We start from the raw sequence: 23208 nt of genomic DNA on the forward strand, positions 1-23208 counted from the left end.
ACATAGCAGAGACACATGGCTAACGGCAATAGAAAGGACATATTAGAACACAGGTTGCTTGGTGAGCATGTGTTCCTTCGTGCTAATAGCAATAGAATAGGGACATATTACAACACAGGTTGCTTGGTGACCACGCGTTCCTTCGCATCAGGACTGTCCCTGCTCTGTGCAGGCTCTCCTGAGCTCATCCCTGGTGAGATGCTCCTCTAGTCCTGCTCTCACTCAGGTTTAAGACTGTGGTCTCTGCTTCAGTTCCACAGCCCAGTAGAGAGAGGGTGGTGGAGCATAACACTACAAAGCAGAATTCAAATTATAACCTAATTATATCCCTGGAAGCCATGTAGAAGAGCAGGACGTTTGCTCCAGCAACCACACAACTTAGGGTTGACAGGGAGAGGATGAACCGGGCTGGAGGCTGCCTCTTCAGTGAAGCTAACACGGCAATGGTGTCTTGGGTGCACTGAGAAATGCTGTGGTTGGCTCTGGAGCTGGGAAGGGACCACCTTAAAAGTCACTAAGTTATGAGCTTCTGCGTCTCAAGGAAAGAGAAACAAGTCCAAGAAGGGAAAGAGGGAAAGATCCAGAGAGAGAGGCTTTTCTGTAGGGATAAACTTTGTCTTGGAAGAGCGAATGTGCTGGAAAGCACGCCGCCTGAGTCAACTAGCTCATCTGGAGGGAGACTGAGTCTTGAAGCATCTTATTGGCATTCTTGCAAGCAAAAGAAAAAGAATGGTGTTTAGAGAAGTAATAAAGACCAACACCACACTTGCGTCCCACTGTATCTTAATCTTTGTGCTTTCCTCACCTCTTGATTCTAGACATTTTACATGCTCTTTTAGTGCTCAGCTACTTACAGATGAAAAGAGAGGTAAAGAATCCCTGGTGGCTCTGTCATTTTAGAGGGCTCATAAGGGACCTCTTCTCTGGCTTTTGGCCAGTAAGAATGTCACACTTAAATGTTATAAAATTATTTATTTGATTAAGTCAGGCACACAGATTCTATGTACTAATTAAAATGCACTACATTTTTAAAAAGTGAACTATTCATATTCAGAGAGCAAAGGGTTATTAGGCCTACTGTACCAACAGCCCTGGCCTCAAGCCTTCTGAGCTGCTGGATCACCAAGGCCGTCTCTGGCCTCAGAAAAGAGATATTTTACTTTGGGTTTGATTAAACAGAAAGCAAAGAAAAGCCATTGGGTAAAATTAGTCTTCCTAAGCCATTTGCATCTTATTTAGGAGTATTCTTTTTTATTGCAATTTAAATAAAAAGATATGCACAATTAAGAACATATGAGTTTCCAAATCTCAATTCACTTCACAGCTCGTGTTTTCCCAGTGACGCATACTTTTATGCAGTGGTTGTGGAGTTATTTAAGGCAAAATTCTGCAGGCAGTTTGAGCAGTGGGTTTGGCATACATTTGTGGTCCTGGGCAAACTTTACAGATACTTTTTTCGCTTAAAAAAAGGAAATTAAAACATAAGGAAGGATGCATACTCAGGGGCTCCATGGGACACTTCTGCTGAGTAGTCAACTTTATGGAAGGAAGTGCTTCTATGCTATCAAGGAGGTGGCAGAAGGGTGACTGATGGGCTGAGAAGCACTATTCAGATGGATCTGTTTGTATCAATTTTGTTTTGACCCTGAAACCTAAATATTCTCAAAATCCACCTTCCCTGTTGATACAACGATTCTAGGCCTCCAGAAACTCACAAGTGACCATTCCAAAGACATATTCCCATTAGAACCTCACCTAAGGTGTCAAAGTAAATTTAAATATGCTGAGCTGGAAAACAACATGAAATTATGCAAAAAGTTAACATTCCATTTTTAAAACTCACATGAAACTTTGTCGATGGGCTCAAGTATACATTTCATACTCTGAATAGTCTCTGCCTCAGCCAAGTAACAAAAGCAATCCATGCCTCGCCCTCTTAAGCTTCTGGCACCTTCTTTCGAACAGCCTCAATTGTGACAAGTCTGTGTGTTTTAAGTACGGATTTAAAATACGCAGACTCCAAAGAGTTCTTTGGGACTCTGTCTGGTGTCTAAGGTAGACAACGCTCACTTAAAGTCAAAAGCAAGATTCAATTGTAAATAACCAAAGCTCACTTTTATGCCCTGGCGCCTCTTTGGGGTAGACTGACTTCTGGTCTCCCCTGGATTGACTCAGAAGCTGGTTTCTCAAGCGAGCCCCCATGAGGACTGAGACGACCAAAGTGAGTTCCCTGGAGATGATCTGCATTCCGGTGACACAGGGGCAAATGAGTGTCCTTACATCACACTTGCACTTTCCTAGCTCTAAAATTTAGCAGCTGCTCAGACGGGTTTTGAGGAAATGCAGGAGGAGCTGTGAGTGTCTCTACCAGAAGAGCACATAAGCTGGTGGGCACCTCAGGAGAGGGAGATTAGCAGCTGCAGTTCCTCCTCTGCCTCAAGGTGCTGAGTGTGTGTGGGGCCAACCCAAGGGCCCCTGGCACTCTCTGTCCTGCCTCTCCTCAACCTTCCTCCAAATTGGCCTCCTTTGTTTCCTAGGGCACACCCTTCTTTAAGGCATCCTCTCTGCTGGGAGCACAGCCTACTCTGCAGGATGACTGATTCTTATGGTTCAGATTTTACTTTCCCAGAGAACCTTGTCTGACTCCCCTCTATCCCCAAGCTCACAAAGAAAAAAAATCCCCCCATTATATACTCTCAAAGCATGGTGTACTTCTCCCTCACAACACCCACTCGGGGTGGTTTATATTTACGTTGGTTTTTTAAAAATCTGCCTCTTCTACCAGACTGTAAGCTCCTCGAGGGCAGGGCCATGTGTATTTTCCCCAGCCCAGCCCAGATGTTCCATCTTGCACTCAAGAAGTGTGTAGTAAGGACTGACTGAATGAGCCGTGCACACTCTCTAATACCTGTTGAAAGAATGAGTAAACCATTGCCCTACATAACCCTCCTGACATGACTCAAAACTCAACATCAGTCTGGCAGCAGAAGTTGTGGAAATAACGCTAGACTCGGCGAGTCAGGAGGCTGTGATTCAGATCCTATTGTAATTAGCTCTGTGGCAAGGCCTCTGGAAGGCCTCTTTCTGCTTTTTGATACTGAGGCTGTGCTGCAAAAGCATTGTCACTCTGCACACGCAAAGAAAAAAGGACATTGACTCCATTTTCTCTAATTTTCTTGGTTTTGTTTTATCTAATTGATTAAAAAATTAATTTGCCATTACTACTAGGGAAAAGCAAAAAAAAACCAAAAAACTGCTTTCTCAGCTTCCTGGTTTACTACTTGCTTTTTATTTGCCAAATCCCAAAATTCATAATAATTTATGAAAGCTCAGCTCAAGTGGGCCCAAATGGCACGTTAAAATGTCTTGAGGAAAATTCACAGCTCATTCAGCAGCATTTCGGTGCCCACGGCTGGTGTCCAGATTCTACCCCCTTTACCACATGCCTGTCTAATGAGGGCCATTTTGTTCCAACCTCCTCCACGTTCCTCGGCCTGTGTAGAAAATGAGAGGCCTCGGGTGTGCCATCACCTCACTTTGAGCTCTTTGCTAAGCAAATATGGTGGCTCCCCACAACAGAGGTCTGCTGGACCCACTTGTACCAGCTTGTGAGAGCCAGTCATTAAGTATTCAGGAACTCCGCAAGCCCACGGTGGCTTAAAATTGGTCAGAGGTGGGAGTATTTACACCACAGAAGTTGGCTAATGGTATCAACCAGGGAACTCTTTTTCCAGAGAGCCAGTTTACCAGCACACCACTCTTGACCATCAAGTGCTTGGTGCTTTCCCATGCTCACCCACCCGGGAGCTTTCTGAAGGTCATTACCACCAAAACCAGAAGGCATAAAAGGGGAATGAACAGTCACCCTCTTTGTGCCCCTGGGAACTAGTTTTGCCTATTTCATGCCAAGGGCCATAAACTCTGGCTTCCAAAATGATTCCCTGGCCAGCCATGCCTAATTTATGAAGCCATGCTTATAACCTCTACCAATGTGTAAAATGCATCTTTCTTGAATGATGTGAACTTCTACATCATACAGTTTGGGAACCAGTTCATTAAAGTGTTCTGTGATTGCGGCTCCATTTTCACCTATGAAGGTTACGATGCCTAGTGCCACAATATTGGGGATGAAAAATGGACCAATTCTTTCAACACAGAGAACAACTCTTCTTTCCCTAATGGCAGGTAAACAGAGAGGAAAATATAAGCACAGTAGCCTAACAATGACAATACATACAGTCATTTCTTCTAAGAAACTTATATGCATATGGTAAGCATGCATTGACTTCTACTAGAACTAAATAGAGTATTCAAAGAAATCACAAAAACATTTTGATTCCTCCCTTCATTTCCAACCAAAGCATATCAGCAACCATGCACACAGCTCTAATCTTTTGTTTCTAAATGACTGACACATCATACCTCGTGTTGGGTTTTAGGTTTTCAATGGGCAAGTGAGTTACTGATGAAGCTTGAGTGGACCACTTGTTCCTGATGAAGTCTTCATAGGATGCACTGTAAACCAAGTAACCTGAAAATGGAAACAAGAAAGAACCTAATGGGCACCAAGGAACCAAGTCACACACAAGATGTAACCCACTGAGGACAGGAGTGAGGCAAAGCTGCAGATGCAGCTCCATGTGGGAACTGCAGGAAGGAGGGCATGCAGCACTGTAGGACAGGATGGGACGGAACGCTGGTACCTTCTGCTGAATCCAGATGGGGATGACAAAATGAAGACACTTCCTGACGACCTGCTGGCCCCCTACTTCTCTTGTTCATTCCCCAGCTTTCCCCATCATCTCAAAACTAATCACGTCTCATCTTGACCACACAGAGAAAAAAGCAGCAGAAGAAAAAAGCAGTACCCTCCACACATGTATTTAAGAGCTTCCTATTGCCCTGCACAGGAAACAAAGAATGTTGCTGGTGGATGCTGTGCATGTGTGTGGGGCTGAGAGATCCCAGATGCCCAGGGGTCCCGTGCCCATTTGGTGAAGGCTGTCCTGCTATTTCTCATTGCTGAGTATCTGTGCTGCCCTTGCCCTCACGGTCTAATCACAGCAGTGAGGCAGCTCTTCTTTCTATTGTCCAACCTGCTCCGTCTTACTTGCTAATAACAGATCTCAGCCGGTGTGACCTTGACCCTGACACCTGCCCAGCCTTTACAGCTCTCCCAGGAGGCAAAGTGAAGTGCTTCCCACAGCTCAGTGCGTCCCGTACCCTAGGTCTCTTATGTGTACACAGAAGGAGAAAACACTTGTCGAGCGCTTCCTTTGTGCCAAACATTATGCTAACAAGGTACTCTCGATTGAATTTGACTTTGATTAATCCTCACGATCTTAGTATGCAGGTATTGCCTTCCTCATTTTGCCACAAGAGGAAACTGAGTCTTAGCAATAGATTAAATATCTTGTCTAAGTTCACATGTATTGATTCATTCAACAAATATTTGTTGTGCAACTACTAGTTGCCAGACATTATACTAAGTGCTGGAGATAAAGTGGTGACCAAGAGCTCATGAAGCAGCAGGGTGCACTGGGAAACAGAATTATACAGCCAGGTTGAGCACTCTGCAGGACCAGTCCACAGTGCTGTGAGAGGGTGTGTAGCGGGAGCTAGCCCACCATGGAGGACACAAAGAGCTTCCCTGGGGTCACGGTAAAGGAGCTGGCATCTGAAGGATAAGAAGCAGATAAGCTGTGTGGTAGGAGATGGGACGGATTCCAGGTAGTGGGAATCCTGGGCAAGACACTGAAGAGGGAGGACGCAGGAGAAGGCAGTGTGACTGGAAACCTAAGTGGCGGGAAGCGGGGGCATGAGCTGGGGCTGAAGCAGCACAGGTGGGAAAACTAGGCAGCACCCTTGGACCAAGCTAGGCTTTTGCTTTTCATTCCAAAAGAAAGGGAAAGACAGTTAAGACATTAAACCAGACAATTAGGTTTGCATATTCAACACATCTCTCCTGTGCAGAAGGCAGAATGGATTGGGTGTGGGAGTGCAGACGTGGATGGGACAGTCTAGTTAGACAGCTCTTACAGTAGCCAGGTGAGAGGTGGCAATAGCTTAGATGAGCACACCACCTAATGGAGAGAAATAGATGGGTTCAACAAGAATCCAGAAGGCAACAGTGACCAGATTTAACGATGAGTTGAATATAGAAGTGAGATAGAAGGAGACTTGAAGATGCTTCAGGCTTGAGCAAATGTGTGGAAAGTGGGACAGTTCTCCGAGATGGGAAACACAGATGAGGGCCAGATTTGGGAATGGGAAGGATCGTGAGTCTGAATTTTTTTTTTTTTTTTTTTTTTTTTTTGAGACGGAATCTCACTCTGTTGCCCAGGCTGGAGTGCAGTGGCGCGATGTCGGCTCACTGCAAGCTCTGCCTCCTGGGTTCATGCCATTCTCCTGCCTCAGCCTCCCGAGTAGCTAGGACTACAGGCGCCCACCACCGTGCCTGGCTAATTTTATCGTATTTTTAGTAGAGATGGGGTTTCACCGTGTTAGCCAGGATGAGTCTGATTTTTTATACACCAAGTCTGAGATGCTCTGGAGACATCCCAGTGATGACATCAAGTGATTTTACCATTTGCATCTGATTTTACTATCTGGGGCTCAGAGGAGAGGATGATGGCCTGGCCTTGAGATACAAATCAATGACTCATTTCTGAGATGAATTAAAACCGTGTGCATGGATGAGACTCTGAGGGGAGAGAAGACAGAGCAAGAAGAAAAGAGGCCCCAGGACCAAGCCATGAGAAATTCCACCACTGAATGTTGTACAAGCCTGGGAGGAGATGAAGAGGTTGAGAGAGATCACACAAGTTAAGAAGGAAAAGATCAATAACATCAAATGTACCTAAGAGGTGCATGTGATTTTATTTAGCACCCTACGATCTGATTAGTGTCACATCACATGACACTGATTAGTGTCACACAACTAACAAACGGGCAAGCTGGGCCTGGAAGCCAGGTGAACTGGACCCTGGAACCCTCCCCACACTGTTCCCTGGAGGAGGGTCATTGAACCTGGGAAGAGTTGCTGCCCTCCCCACGGCATTTCCCCTCTGGCACAGTGTAGCCAAGCCCTGTATGCTTCAGCTGGTGCTGCACACAATGGCCCACCCCAGAGGGAATGGAGGTCACATGTGTGCCACGGAAACCCGGCTTCCAATGGAGTTGGCAAAGCTCAGACTCTTGGACCTCTGGCTTCCATCAGAACCCCGCGCTTCCCATGTAAGGGGCTGGTTTCTCGGCTGATCCTGTGTCTGGGTTTTGAGGGCTTTGGGGTTTTGATAAGGCGCTTGCTGAGCACAGCATAACTCCTGATTTCTCTGTTGTTCTCATCAAAACCAGTCCTGAAAGTGACTGATGAGCTGGTCCTGAAAAACTAAGAGATCATCACATTGGTGATTTCCTACAGAATCACTCCTAATAAAGTAATAACTTCATTCTTCAGGAGTGATGTGGGAAAGCAACAGGTTGCAGGCAGGAATTCTACGAGTTTCACACTGTTTGGGCACCACCTCATTACACATTGACTCGACTGCTTGTGAAAGAAAGAATGGCAGGTGAAAACGAGCAGAGCACACAACATCCATGTAGCCAGCAGGATTCAGATGCCCTGCAGGGGGCCCGATAATGTGATGCTTCGTTTAAGTTGAGGATGTATCCACTTGGCTTAGTTGTTCTGCAGGTGAAAGAGCCGGTGTTTGGTTCACTAATGGATGACAAGCTGCCGCTATTCTCTCTCTGAGCCTTGTGGAGTCTGGTGTTTTCCCCCACGCCACAGGGCGTCATATGCTGCAGTGTTCTACAGTAATCAGCTTGCCAGGAGTTGGCACAGCTCTGTGTTGGGAGTGCCCTATAAATACCTCATCCATATTATTTATGCTAGTGTCGTGAGTACTCATGATTAGGGCTCTGAGGTTTCATTTCGGATGAGGTGCAGGGTGGGGCATGTGAGGACACTGTAAGGCTTCAGGGAGCTTTGAATGGCTTGGAACGCCCTTAAAGGGCATGGGTGTTTCAGAAGCCCGACCTCTACAGGACAATACAGAAATTACATCTGAATTAAATCTCAGGGACATCTGTCGAGAGTTCCCTGAAAGCTCCTTCTTCACTGCAAGAACCCTTGAGGCACGTTTAATGGGGCCAAGGCACTCTCATACTGCAGCCAATGTTTCTTAGAAGCCCCTTGAATCAGGGTGCAGTGATATATTTATGTTAAGTAATATCTGTTTATGCAAGAGGTCAAAAGCTAAACAGCTTAAAGTAAGGTTTTAAATTATTTTTTCTGTATGCTTTCTTGCTTGCTTTTAAAAATTACCATTCACAGAAGTGTGTTCAATTAATAAAAAGATGTTCTGGCTGTTTGATTACAAGCTTTCCTCCTTCCATTGATTGATTTGCATTCTATTCGGAACACCACGGACTTCACGGCGGTCCGTGTAGCACCTACCCAGTACTGTACTTTTAGTTCCGCTAAAGACTCGAACTCCTTAATCCCATGCCCTCCCTGCACCCCAGGCCTTTCAGTCTCACCTGGCAGAACACCCAGAAGCCTTCTTTTCTATGTCCCTTATTCTAGCATTTGCACTGCTGTACAAATTCCACAAGAGAAGATGCTCTTTGGATATTCTTGGACACATTTTTTCATTGTGAGATATAATAGTGGGAACACCAAGACAAGCACTAGAAATTTTGAATTATACGAACTGCACTAGCACAATAATGGCAGAGAATGTCGAACTCTGACCTCTAATGCGACTGCTACCTCCCAGTCAGAGACACACACAGCCACAGCCATACTTCTTCCTCTTGCACAGCTCAGAGGCCCAGAAAAAAAATTTGCAACTATTCACAGAAAATATCAATTCTCTTTCTGTAAGAACTTAAATTTCAAGATGTATCTTCAAATATGTCCTTGGCAGAGTGAACTTAAACATCTCAGAGGCCAAGGAGGCTCAAGATCCTCGGGCATTTTTTCGTCACCTCCAATTCCCACGTAAGGAACCGAGAAGCACTCAGATTTGTCTGGAAGCACCCAGCAGATGTGAAAGGAGAGAAAGAGGCAGAGGCACAAGCCCAGGGCTGACTCCAACAAGGGACAGCTGTGTGGCCCAGTGGGAGCTCATGGTCACGCTCACTGCAGGATCTGATCCGGTAAAGAGCTAGCTGAACTCCCTGGCCATTTGCAAGATTACAGGATGTTAGAGATGTAGTGATGTTTTGCATATGGGGAAACCAAGGCCCAGAAAGATGAAGTACTGAGCTCAAGATCATGCAAATCAATCTGGGACAAGGATTTAGGACTTCTGACTTCCATCCAGTACTCCTTACCCTACCCCATGAGGCCGCTATTGTTGCCTATATTTCATCCAGTTGAAGGAAGACATCTACCCATCATCCCATTCATCCATCCAACCTACTCATCCATGCATGCACCCATCCACTCATCCATCATTCTTTATTGTCCACATTTCCCACCTACAGATCATGGGAACTCTGATATCTGCCTAGGACACACCTGTGACCACATCTCCTGGGGTGGCTTTGTCCCAATCCACAATGACAAATGAGTGGCAGCCTTCCACGGCCACCACGGTGATGTTGCGGGGAGAATGCTGGGGAGGCAGGTCACTCCTCCTCAGGTCATTGGGGATGATTTCATCCAGGCTGTCCACTTGGAAGTGATCCAGTGCATCAGTCAGAGAGCACGGGGCTGATGGGTCTTTATTTAGGTATGTCACGTAAGGAGCTGGAAAAGAACAGAGATATCCAATTGGATTGCTGGAGGCTTTTTCTGGAGGCAGAAACACAGCATCTGCTCCTCAGAATCAGACCCACCATTGGGTCTCTCCCTGCTGGACAGAGGCCCCATCAGCCTTGATGCCAAGCTCAGAAACACACCCCCAGCTCTCCTTAATGGACCCATGTGTTTATGTCTTTCAATCCGGTCATTCCAAAAGATCCTATTGCCCCATCGACATCAACGACTAGCCTTCAAAGTGGTTTTGAGAGACCATGAAACTATCATTCAGTGTAATGTAAGCTTGCAGCTCTCTGCCATTCCTGTGCCCCAACATTTGGAAAAGGATGAGTCAGGCCCACCCAACACTTTACTAGCATTCTCTCAACACAGTTCATTTCCTTGACTGTCTTGGGACCAGGAAAAAATGTATACTGATCAAGATATGCAGCCTTTAGCCTCAGCCCTGGGTGGCCTTCCCTAGAGCTTCCTAAACCCCCACAACAATCTGAAGCATCTGTGCATAAGGCCAGGCCTGAACTGCTGTCTACAACATTACTGCTCAGTATAACAGCTACTCACATTTACAGATGGCTGAAGATTTTTCTACATACATTATTTCAGTGGATACACAGTCCTGGGAGTAAGGCAGGATATGAACCGATGGCCTCGTGTTACCATCTCTCGTACCAACACTGAGAGTGCTCACTATGTAAGGATCGACAGAAGGCTGTCACCCCCAGCCCTTAACTCTTTCTATTATATCCCACTAAATTAGAAATGCCAAGGACTTGGGATTGGGGTTTTATACATACAAAACTCTCAAGTGATCTCAAGTAACAATGTCTGGCAATTTCTGAAGATTCCACTGTAACTTTTGGGGGCTGTGTTGTCATTCTCAGTGGCTATTTGGAGTGAATGCAGTTTTTAGCTTCTCTATTTGACTTTTGGGCAAATAATGAAATTAAGACAGAAGTCAAGAAGTTCTTTGTAACTAATGAAAGCAAAGATACAGAGTCCCTGGGACACAGCGAAGGCAGTGTTTTCTAAAAATTAGTCTGAAGTTAGGCCTTTAGAACTTGTCCATGGGTCTTAACAGGAAGTTTGGGGAGAGGGCTCCTATGCTTTAGAGAGTTGTAGACTTATGAAAAGAGCCAGACAATAATAAGCCTTTAGCATCCAGAGGAGTTCTGTGGAGCGGCTAATAATAGCACAGAAAGCATTTCAATTCCCGTCATGGAACGGCCGGGAAAGAAGTCAGCGCACGTGGTAAACGCAGCCTGGCAGCTGCATACCAGAGACCCGTGTTAGTGTCTGCCTCAGGAACGCCACCTCAAATGAACATTCTTGTTCTTCAAGTATGTGTGGTTTAGACACTCAGTCACTACATTTTGGCTAGCAAGAGTTGTTCTCTGCCCGTGGCAGAACAGTTGTTTTGGAAACAGAAAAGTGTGATCTTAGTTTAAGCTGTTGCTTGTCTCCACTTAGTAACATATTAATCCAGCTGTCTCATTAATGAGGTTCATTAAGGGCATGGGAAAAGAAGACTTGCAAGACTTAACGCCGTTTAGTTTCACAGAATTTCCTACTGAAACTGTTTTAGTTACTGAGAAAGAAGAGGAAAATGAACTTCTAGATCCCAAATCCTTGAAGCTAATGAAAGTGATAGGAAACAACGAAAGAAAAAAGATTCCTCTCCATGATACTATAAGCGCTAGTGGCTTAATTCACTAAGCAGCTAACCTTTTAGGAAGAATTTAACAAACAGTACACACACAAGGCCCAGTGGTAAGTCTTGTCGTGGATAAACTGGCTACAACAAAAACACTCATGTTCCCTGGTCCAGATGGTTTTTAAGTGTTTCTTACTCTTACTCTATGCAAGGCAGCCTGTCTCAGCTCTCCTCTGTTGGACTCCAAATCCTCCCCTCTTCTGATTTTGGCAGTAAGTAAAATAATACATATCTACACACGACTGACTCACTCAATTATCCCCAGTGGAAGCTTCACTCTGGGAAAACTTCTCAAAATGCACTGCCTTGGCCAGGCCAAGAGATTAGTAATGCTCTTCTTCAAAGACCAAAAGTTTAAAACCCATGTTTCTCTGATTAACGACATTATATTTACCAACAAATCGTTTCCTTCCAGCCAGATCAAATTCTTCTTCAGGAAAGGAACTGATGGCACCTTCTTCTGCGATGACCCCCGGTGTGGTAGCAGTGGTGGAAGGCTGGGTGGTGGTTGGTGGCCTTGAGGTCTCAAATTCATAATCTGAAATGATATGAAGGCTCTGTGATTGGGCACTGCCGGAAAAGGAGCACTTTCTATAGTCAAATGATACCTTCCTAACATTCAGCTGTAGGTTAAAACCCAGACGGACACACACACATGCACACACAGACACACACCCTAAAATAAATGCTATGCCCAAACGTAATTTGTTTCTACTAAAATACTACTTCTTCCCATTTCTGTCCCTGCAGAAAAGAAACTGCAGACAGAAGAGAGAAAGGGCAAAAAGAAACACACATGACCAGAAAAATGGGGTTTTAGACTCACAACTGGAGAGAACGTTAGAATCCGTCCATTGTAGCTCATGGCACTGGCCCAAAGCCATGCTCTACTTGCATAATGTTCCCTTTTAGGAAATAAAAGATAACATCAAAAAATAAACTTGAATTTTTTCATAAAAAATTTTTTTGGCCGGGCATGGTGGCTCACACCTGTAATCCCAGCACTTTGGGAGGCCGAGGCGGGCAGATCACAAGGTCAGGAGATTAAAACCATCCTGGTCAACATGGTGAAAGCCCATCTCTACTAAAAATACACGCTGGGCGTGGTGGCAGGCACCTGTAGTCCCAGCTACTCAGAAGGCTGAGGCAAAAGAATCGCTTGAACCCAAGAGGAGACAGAGGTTGCTGTGAGCCAAGATCATGTCACTGCACTCCAGCCTGGTGACAGAGCGAGACTCCATCTCAAAAACAAATTTTTTTTTTCTTCTGTGTATGAACTTTTTCTGGGCATAGGGGGTGGGATTAATCCTGCCAAAACAACTAATCCTTTAACATTTGAAAAAGAAAATAAAACTCTGCCCCTTTTTCAAACTGTTCAAAGATAAGAAAGATGCCTAGTATTTTCAAAGGTGCTAAAAAAAAAATCTTCGTTTGCTTTCTAACATCTGCTGTTTTTCTTTAAGTCAGTTTTTGTTTGAAAACCTTGGGATTAAACCACTACATCAAGCTTTATTATGAATAAATAACACATCAAAGGTGACATTGTTTGCACAGTTGTGATTTAAGACAATTAGAGCTATGAATAATTGCAGAAAAGGTGGACCTCAAAAGTGAGAATCCTGAGCCTTGGTGTCAAAGGCCGGCACTGGATGTGGACAAGATTCCTTTAAGAACTTCTTCAAGTTGCAGAGGTAACTTCCAAATCACACAAAACAATCACAAGGTCCTAAGTGTAATAATACCATTAGCTACCATTTACTGAATGACTCTCCCAGATGCTGTCCAAGGCACTTTGTATTCTTAATTTTTTAAAAAAAATTTTTTTGAAATGGGGTGTTGCACTCTTACCCAGGCTGGAGTGCAGTGGTGCCATCGTAGCTCAAACTCCTGGGCTCAAAACGATCCACCTGCCTCAGCCTCTCAAGTAGCTGGAACTACAGGTGTGTGCTACCATACATGGCTAATTTTTTAATTTTTTGTGGAGACAGGGTCTTGCTATGCTGCCCAGGCTGCTTTCGAACTCCTGGGCTCAAGTGATCTTCCCTCCTTGACCTCTCAAAGTGTTAGGATTACAGGCTTGAGCCACTGTGGCCGGCCTATGTTCCTAATCTTACAAACTTACCCTTGAAAAGATTCTATGATAAGAAATCAACAGATCTAAGCATCACATATTTTATGTAATTAGAAAAGGAGAGAAAAGAAAGGAATAAGAAAGAGAAGAGCCAAGTAAGGAAGTTGAACTTGGTTAAACCAAGCAAGTTTTATAAATGAAGGTTGAAGGGGAGCCCTGATGGATAACTCCAGAATTCCTTGGGCCTAAGGAGGGTTGAGAGCGAGGGAACGGGGAGTACAGGGACCAAGTGGGAATCCGCATCTGCGTGTTAAGCACACTGTTTTTCTTAGATCAAATAGGCATTCGGGGTGACATGGAAGCATGGGGTACAACCACCCTTCCCTAAGCCAGCCCTCGGCATTGCCACCGGCCCAAAGCTCAAAAGGAAACTTCCGTCAAGATCATCCATTCAATAGTTACAATCAGATCCTTTGATTAGGAAAGAAAGTGTGCAAATAATTTTTCAAAAGCCAGTTTGTACCTTCATCATATATAACGTAGGCCTCTTCCGTGGGTACTGCAGTGTCGGTCTCCAAGCCTGAGAACTCATCTAGTGAAGATAGAGAAAAGGACTGGTCATCCAGGGCTCCTTCTCCGTGGTTCTCTCAGAAGCAGGCCCCAGAGCATGACAATTCATTCACCTCAAGCAGGTCATGAAAACAAGTCCCCAAGGCCAGAGTCTCCACAACTTTTTCAGGAGGAAAATCATCAAAGCACTGACATGGAACCCAGACTTTCTCTCCTTTGGGCCCAGGAAAGGGTGATACAAATGCCCGCTCCTTCAGGAGCAAACACCCCGCTCCACATTCCCAGATTCCTCAGCACCCCGAAGCTCTCTCTCACCTCCCTCCTACCACCTCAGCTCCCCCACCCGCATGCCTGCAGGGCTCTGATGCCGAGGGAAGTCCCCTGGCCCCTCATGCCACAGCAGGTGCTCTTAGGAAGCAGTCACGAGAGAGAGAGGAGAGTGGGCGGTTGGTGCTCAGGATGGTGACAAAAAGCCCCTCACGTGTGAACTCCCTTGTTCATCAGTCTTCATTCCTCCACCCCCTCCATCTTGCCTCTGGAATATTCAAGAAGCAGAGTAATTTCCTACCTCATCTACATCCCAACTTGGCAAACTCTACCAATAAGAGTTCCCTGTGCTTCTCCACTTCCTACTGACTACCCACCCTCTCTCACCGACTCGGGAGATAAACCAGATTTCCTAATTTGCAGAGGAAATTTGGAAAAATACGTCAATCATTGCAAATTTCTCTTTACAGACAGATTGGGCTGTACTAACTGATAGGTCTATTTTGACTACAGAATTATCCTTTAAATGTAATACAAAATTTCAGATGTGATTTTTGGAAAAGCCAGGAAACCCTAGTTAGAAGAACTATTACAATTCCTGTAATGACTAAACCGATATTACGAGCATAAGTAACTTGTGAAAAGAAAGGTGAGTGATTTAAGCATAAAAGGCATCTTCACCTCCATTATCAGGGTGGTTTAAGCAGAAGTCTTTTGGAAAAGGTGTAATGGAATCGATTATACTATTTCTCTACTTGGGGTATATAGATGCAGCTGTAAAAAGGAGAACACCTCACTGTAGCTGATAAAATCTTGAGGCAAAAGGTTTTAAAGCTCAAAGAATAATTGTAAGGAATTACTTTCCTCCCTTTGACCTGAAGCCCACAGCATTATATAGAACTCTCTAAACTTAATGCACCATTAAAAGGGGGCAAGGTGGGAAAAAGAGGAAGAAGTGACTAGTGGATGGTTCTAGATACCTTCTCTGTATCAGCCACTTTTATGTATAGATAATTTCACAACAAACCCTTGAGATACATTGAGCTTATAAATACCCACTTCTCAGCTGATACGGTTTGGCTGTGTCCCCACCCAAATCTCATCTTAAGTTATAATCCCCATAATACCCACATGTCCAGGGAGGGATCTGGTGGAAAGTGATTAGATTATGGGGGCATTTCCCCCCATGCTGTTCTCATGATAGTGAGTGAATTCTCACGAGATCTGATGATTTTCTAAATGGTAGTTTTTCCTGCACACTTGCTCGTGCTCTCTCTCTCTCTCTCCCCCTCTCACCTGCCACCATGTAAGATGTGCCTGCTTCCCCTTCTGCCACGATTGTAAGTTTTCTGAGGTCTCCCCAGTCATTTAGAACTGTGAGTCAATAACACCTCTTTCCTTTATAAATTACCCAGTCTCAGGTAGTATCTTTATAGCAGTATGAAAACGGACTAATACATCAGCCAAGGACACCAAGGCTCTGGGAGGATTTACAGCATGCCTGAGACATGCAGATGGTAAAAGACAGCAAAACCAGAATGTGAACTTCAAGTACTCTGGCTCCAAAGACTACTTACTTTATACTTCATAAAACTGCCTCCACTTCTTAAAAGTTGAACTAACCAATAAAATTATTTGTCGATGTGAAGATGCTCTATTAGAATCACCATTCTACAGTGTAATGAAGGGGAAATTGAAGTAGAAGGTATATAAACTCCTATGTCATTATTCTACCAGACTTTTTCAACCTAGTTTGAATGACATAAATATTACATTATAAAAACAAACTCCATCCCCAAAGGGCAATGGCAGCCTCGAGTGGTCTGTTCAGCCCTCCTGGGATCACAGTAAGAACTCCCAGCTCCTATTCCGAGGCCCAAGAGATGGTCCTTGAGGCAATGACTCTGGTGTGTTCTGATTCAGCCAATGAATATTAAGCAGAGAGAAGTTGTAAATTATCCATCCGTTTAGGGGTGGAATGGTCATTTCATGAAAAACTATTAAACACAAACTTTCCTTCGGTCATTCCAATGTCAATATGCCTGGGATCCAAGACAAATTACTTCTGAGCTTGTTCAAATCAGTTTTCAGGTTCACACCCTGTAAAGTTTGGGATTATCTTGCCATTGTTTCCTGGCCTACCATTTTCTTTCCCTTGTCAATTTAACCTTTAGGAATATCGTCTTGCTTTTCCTCATTATCAGTTCAGTGTCATTTCTTTTCATTACTGTTTTTGGCCGGATCAAAAATGAATACATGGTGAGGTTTCTGCATCCCAGGGTGAACAAGAAAAGGGAAAAGTACACCATTTCCTTCATGGACTCTGGTGTTACGGGTAACTCCATGAGGTGCTGAAATACTCCAGTGCATGCAGCAGGCTACAGAAATGATGTGTTTACCGGCAAACGAGTTCACTTCCTGAGATGAGTGACAGTGAAGTCCTCTGGCATTAAGTAAACAATCTACTGAGTGATTTCAGTGTTCTTTTTCTTAAGACCAAATAAACTCAGGCAGAAATTTTCTAAAATAGAACCATCTTGACTCCAAGTAAAAATAACTTCCAGATGTAATGAAATATATTTACAATTAAAAAAAAAAAAAAAAAGTTGACCACCTTACTTTGGCCCACCTGAATGCCATTTTAAACTATTCAGAACTATGTGCAACTGGGTATTTTACAAGCCAACTCAGCACCAATGTGAAAAGCTTCAGCCTCTTCACATAAACACATTTGCCAGTCATCAACCACAGTAGTGTCGTTTATTCTCTTCAGTAGTTTATCAAGTAGCCATGAAAAAAATAAGTAGAAAATGTCACCAAAGAAGGAAGGCCTTTGCTCCAGAGATATTAAAAAATATTTTTTAAAAATTATTATCAGTCGAAGTTTAGAGACAGAAGGTAAATGACAGCTATTTGAAACCCAAGGATATTTGCACACTGTACAGTTGGTCCAGCTCAAATGAATGTTTGCATTTCTCAATATTTTCTATCTGGAGACCCAGCTATGGTAGGGAAGGTCTGTTTTCCGTAATGACTGACGTTTTTCTGCAACCTGTAACAAGGTCATGCTACAAATTCTTGACGGTGTTCATCTGGCTTATCACATTCCGTGTACACCCTCTGTCATCAGATTTGCTGTAGATACAGAACCTAGGGAAAAAAAAAAAAAGCACTGGCTTTTAGGACATGGAGAATGCCTATGCCTTAAGGTCTTGCTTGGATATCCAAAGGTATGTACTTAGGTACCACAAGGAATTAGAGATGAAGCAGAAGACATTGTCTCAACTGCAAGGAGTTTATTATCCAATGGAGAAGTCAGATCAAGCAGAACAAAACAAAACAAATGTTCAAGGCAGCATTATTCATAATAACAAAAAAGTGGAAATAACCCAAATGACCACTGACCAATGAATGGAAAAAATGCTGTATATCCATACAATGGAATAAAAAGAATGAAGTACTGATGTATTCTATAATGTGAATGAATCTTGAAGGCAACTATGCTAAGTGAAAGAAGCCAGACACAAAAAGCCACATATGACATGATTCCATTTATACAAAATGTCCCAAATAGGTAAATCCATAGAGAAAGAAAGTACATTAGTGGTTTCCAGGGTTGGGAGGAGGGAGGAATGAGGGTTGACTGCTGATGAGTATGGAATTTCTCCTGGGGTGATGAAAATATTATGGAATCTAACAGTGGTGATCATTGCACAACTGTAAATATATTAATATCCACTAAATTTAGAAGAATGAACTTTATGGCATATGAATTTTATCTCAACAGAGCTAGTATTAATACATTTTTAAAATTTAATTTCTTTTCTTAATTTTGTTTTTAAGTTCTGGGGTACAGGTGCAGGATGTGCAGGTTTGTCACATAGGTAAAATGTGCCATGGTGGTTTGCTGGACAGATCAACCCATCACCTAAATATTAACCCCTGCATGCATTAGTTATTTTTCCCAATGCTCTCTCTTCCTCCACCCGACCCTCTGACAGGCCCCATTGTATGTTGTTCCCCTCCCTGTGTCCATGTGTTCTCATCGTTCAGCTCCCACTTATAAGTGAGAACACAAGGTGTTTAGTTTTCTGTTCCTGTGTTAATTTGGTGAAGATAATGGCTTCCAGCTCCATCCATGTCCCTGCAAAGCACATAATCTCATTCCTTTTTATGGCTGCATAGTATTCCATGGTGTATATGGACCACATTTTCTTTATCCAGTCTATCATTTATGGGCATTTGGGTTGATTCTCTTTGCTATTGTGAATAGTGCTGCAATGAACATACGTGTGCATGTATCTTTGTAATAGTAAAACTTTAATTTCTTATCACAAAAAATGACCACTTTCATGGTGAGTGTTCTTACCACAAATAAAGAGAAAAGAATAATACTAACAATCAAGGAGTGGGAGTTGGAGGCAACTTTGGAAGGTGACGGATGTGTCTGTGGCCTTAGCAGGATGATGATTTTGTGAGTGTATTCTTATCCCAAACTCATCGACGTGTATGGATTAAATATGCAGAACTTTTTCTATGCCAATCATACATCAAGAAAGTGTTTTAAAAAGATTAAAAGATAAAAATAACTATGATTACGGTCAATAAAGAAGAAAATGTTTAATGAAGTTCTTAGTGAAACAGTAGAAGCAAGAAAGGCCATATGGAAATCTTTTTAAACTAACAAATTATAGTGCATTAAAATGTGATATGAGGATGATACATTGCTGTCCCCACATTTAACTTTTCCCTAAGACTTTGTATTGATTTGTACTTATTTTCAAATGCTGTCCAGAGGAAAACTATTCTTTAGCTTGGACTAGGGAATCAGGAGACTGGACAGGAGTGAACATATATGTGTCATGATTTGCAAAGAAAATAAGAGACAAAAATGCCAAGAAAAATATTGACTTTCATGCTAAATAAAAGTCCAAAAATACAAAGTAAATGAAGGGAACATGTTAGAAGGCCTAAATAAAAGCAGACAAAATAAAACATGAAATAATAGCAACAGTAATTAAAATCAAATCCAAAATAGTCAATTTTTGTTTACAACCAATTATTAAGTAATTATGTTTTAATTCTATTTCACCCTTTAAAATTAAACACATTAATGCATGCAGAAGTCAGATGTCAAGGAAAGTAACATCATATTTTAATACTAGAAATTCAAAGGTAAATTCAAATTCGTACTCACTGGGTCAATGGACAGAGTAGAAATTTTCTTCCCATTGTTCCTCTCCCTCTGTATGTTTCCATGTTTCTTTGGTGTGGAATTTTTAGATGTGTCAAGTTTTCTCGTTTCTTTGGAACTTCTTCACAGAAAGACTAACTTCCAACAGAATTCCCATTTTGGATACAGTATTCATGTTCAAACTGATTGGGCTTATCGTGGTCAATAATGCTGCACAAGAATTCCAGACTTGATTCCTGAAAGGAAATGTCTTCACTCTGCCTTGGTTTAAAAAGACTTAAGCTTTATAGTTGACATTGCAATTCATTTCAAACTGAGGGAAAGAAGATGAATCTATCTCCTCCACGGCAGATGCAAATCTAGAATGACTTCTTCCAAGGCAGCTTGAGCAGGGGACTGAGCAGAAAGGATGGAGACACATTGATATATGGGCTCCACGATGACCCGGATAAAGGCGTCCTAGCTCCTGCTCTTCAGGGAGAACAAGCCACTTTCAGAAGGAAGACAGACTCAGATCAGGGATGGCAGGATAGTGCAGATCAGCAAAGAAGGGAAAATCCTGCATTCTTACCCAGTGGAAAGCCCACACTCCCACAGGAAGCCCAGCCACATGAGGATTAGAATTCTCCAAAGGAGGGCTGATCAAAAAAGTGCCCAGCTGCCAAACATGCTGGGGAAACATTCCTTTTCTTGGAGATTCTCAACAAGACTATTCAGTGATCTAAGTGTTACAACAGTAAGAAATTTATCCAACCTTGTTTAAATCACATAGCTAATCACAGAACCTTTTAAGTATATACATATATATTACAATCACTAATCTACAATGCCCATTGGAACACACTTTGGGAAATGATAGTCCAAACAAATAATGTCACAAGTTTCAGCTAAATTCTTGACTTGGGTTGTGATAAGCGCTGCCAGGTAAACACAGGATGCCCAGTTAAATCTGACTTTAAGTCAACAAGAAATAATTTCTTCATATAAATATGTCCCATGCAATATTTTTATTTCCTAAGTCTTCCAACCTTAGCTGTGGCATGGTACTGTCAGACAAACCTGCCGGGACCAAAAATGCATCAGGTTGCTGTTTTGCTGTGCGCGGCGCTCATCCCTCCCCTGCAGGCTCTGCCACCCTGCTCTGAGCTGTGGCGTGCTAGTGTGCGTGATAAGAGGTTAGCATTAGAACAAAGTCAGTTACCTTCTTCAGTGTAGCACTCTGGGACCCCACTGGAGCTCATTATCAGGTTACCATCATTGTCGTGCCGTTCCAAGGTCCCAGGGGGACAGGTGGGGATGGGAGTGGTGGGTTTGGGGGGGGTGGTGGTGGTTGTCCGCGTAGTGGTTCGGACTGTGGTTGTTGGGCGCCTGGTGGTTGTGCGACGGGTGGTGGTTGTGCGGCGGGTGGTGGCAGTGGTGGGCCGCTGGGTTGTAGTGGTAGGCAGGGGCGTTGTCGTAGTGGTAGGCCGCGTGGTAGTGGTAGGGGGATGAGTGGTTGTTTTGATGACCTCCAAGCCCACCAGTGGCTTTCCTCCAAGACTCAAAATTGGCTTATCTTGGGCACTGGCCAGAGGTGTGCCATGTCGTCCCTGCCCAAAGAGTGGGAGGCCGTCAGGACTCACCACGGGGGTCCCTTCCAGATCTGAAATAAAATCAACCAATAGCTATGCAACGACAATCCAAAGAAAATAAAAAGCAAGCAATAAGTGTCTTCTCAAAGCTTATGTATTATGTTTTAATCAGTAAAAGGCAAAGGGATAAATGAATATTGCATCAGTATGCTCCACGATCCTGAGATAACTCTTGTATCTAGCAAAGGAAGAAATACTTTCCTTTGCCTCATTCCTATGCCTAAGTGGGGAAAGTGTTACTTTGGATTAAAGGTGGAAAACTTCTGTAAAGGGCCAGGAAGCAAATATGTTAAGCCTTATAGGCCAGATAGTCTCTGCTGCAACTACTCAATCAGCTTTTAGGGTGTAAAAAAGAAGATAGACAATACATAAACAGCACATAACAAATGAGCTAGACAATGCATAATTAAGTGAGTGTATTGTGTTCCAATAAAACTTTGCATATGGACACTGAAATGTGCATTTCATGTAATTATCATGCCACAAAATATTCTTTTTTCTGGCAATCATTTAAACATGTAAAAACTATTCTGAGCTCATAGTAAGTCTTACAAAAACAGGTAGTGGGCTACAACCTACAGGTTGTAGTTTGTGGACCCCTCCTCTAAAAGGGCCAATTTAAGAAGAAATTAAAGGGCCGCATTTTCTACAGGGTGCAGCCTGCAGGAAGAGAACTAAAGCTGTCTGGGGGAAACACCAAGTTCTGCCTCTTTTGAGGCTCTTCTTCTCACATTGGTAAAAGTAACCAAACCAAGAGCAATCATTGTAAATTAGAGGGAGAAGGAAGATAGAAGCTCTAATTCTATAGCTAATTCAGTAGGCTTTTATTCTTTAAAAACCGTTCTCCCTTACCCACAATGGTTCGACCATCTCCTCCTAGTTTAATCCGAAGAGGATTTCCATGTGAATCTTGGAGGTGCCTTCCTTCTGCATTCAATACTAACCCACGATCAAGGTCCACAACCTAAATCCGTGACATAGATTAAAGAATATATTGGACATTTTGAAATGGTCACATGAGTCCAACTATCTATGTGCATATGCCTGAAGCTTCCACAGAAGGAAACCATAATATGAATAGAAGACATTATTTTGTCAAGACATTATTTTTTTAAGATTCATAAAGTCTTAAAAAATACAGTACGAAGCAGTCATCTTTCATATTATAATTGCTTACCCACGTAATATGTAAATTGTTTTAAGTTTCTCAAATCACAAAAGATGTTCAAAATATTTTTACCATCAAGTACCTTGTGTCTAATGCTGGAAAGAAGGAAACAATGTGTCTCTCAGTTGAGGGGAGAGATTAAATCATTTGTGGTCCATCCGCATGGTAGAATATTATGCAGACAATTCTACATACATTCTACATACATGTGAACTCAGATTACAGGACTGATTATTTTGCAAAAATAAAAATATATCCATTTGCATATATAAGCTTAAAACTGCAGAGAAAAAAATTATGGAAGGTTATACTGCAAATGGTTAAGAGTGGTTATCTTTGAGAAGTGGTTTGGGTGAGGAATGTTTATTTTCTGTTTCATATATTTCAATACGAATTGTTTTAACTTCTTGCAATGAATGTGAATTGCTAGCATGTTAAAGACATAAAATCTTTCCATTTTGCTGTTAATGTTAAAAATCAAAGTTGCTATAACAAAAACAATATAATTTGTAATCATGTTGCCTAATATAGTATGCATGCAAAAAAATGTCACGTTCTGAGGAACTGTAAAACTTGAAGAAAGCTATAATTATCTTTATTAAGGAACAAGCTTGTGCTTTTTGCTGGTGGTTCTCAAAGCATGGTCCTGGACCTGAAGCCTCAGCATCACATAGGAACTTGTCAGATACTCAAATCTCCCAGCCCTACCTGAGACTGGTATTTGACAAAATCCTCAGTGATCCTGAGCTGGCTTAAGTTTGAGAACCACTGCTTTGCACACTCAGGCTACTGGAGGAAGCCCTATAAGCAAGTCACTTTGGTGG

The 23208-nt window shown here is 42.9% G+C and overlaps 1 protein-coding gene across 3 annotated transcripts in view; it reads right to left on the bottom strand.

Annotated features, from left to right (window-relative positions):
- FNDC1 (fibronectin type III domain containing 1) overlaps window positions 1-23208 on the bottom strand; it is a 144623-nt gene that overhangs the window by 10840 nt on the left and 110575 nt on the right. For all 3 annotated transcript variants that reach the window (XM_038001172.2, XM_038001171.2, XM_038001170.2), the window contains 6 exons: window positions 22069-22180; window positions 20787-21227; window positions 14078-14146; window positions 11878-12021; window positions 9530-9760; window positions 4423-4531 (listed from right to left, as the gene is read on the bottom strand). In XM_038001172.2, coding sequence (XP_037857100.2) covers window positions 4423-4531; window positions 9530-9760; window positions 11878-12021; window positions 14078-14146; window positions 20787-21227; window positions 22069-22180 — 1106 coding nt within the window. The remainder of the gene's footprint in view (window positions 1-4422; window positions 4532-9529; window positions 9761-11877; window positions 12022-14077; window positions 14147-20786; window positions 21228-22068; window positions 22181-23208) is intronic.

The sequence above is a fragment of the Chlorocebus sabaeus genome, chromosome 13 (genome assembly GCF_047675955.1).
Source record: "Chlorocebus sabaeus isolate Y175 chromosome 13, mChlSab1.0.hap1, whole genome shotgun sequence".
In the NCBI taxonomy this organism is placed as follows: domain Eukaryota; kingdom Metazoa; phylum Chordata; class Mammalia; order Primates; family Cercopithecidae; genus Chlorocebus; species Chlorocebus sabaeus.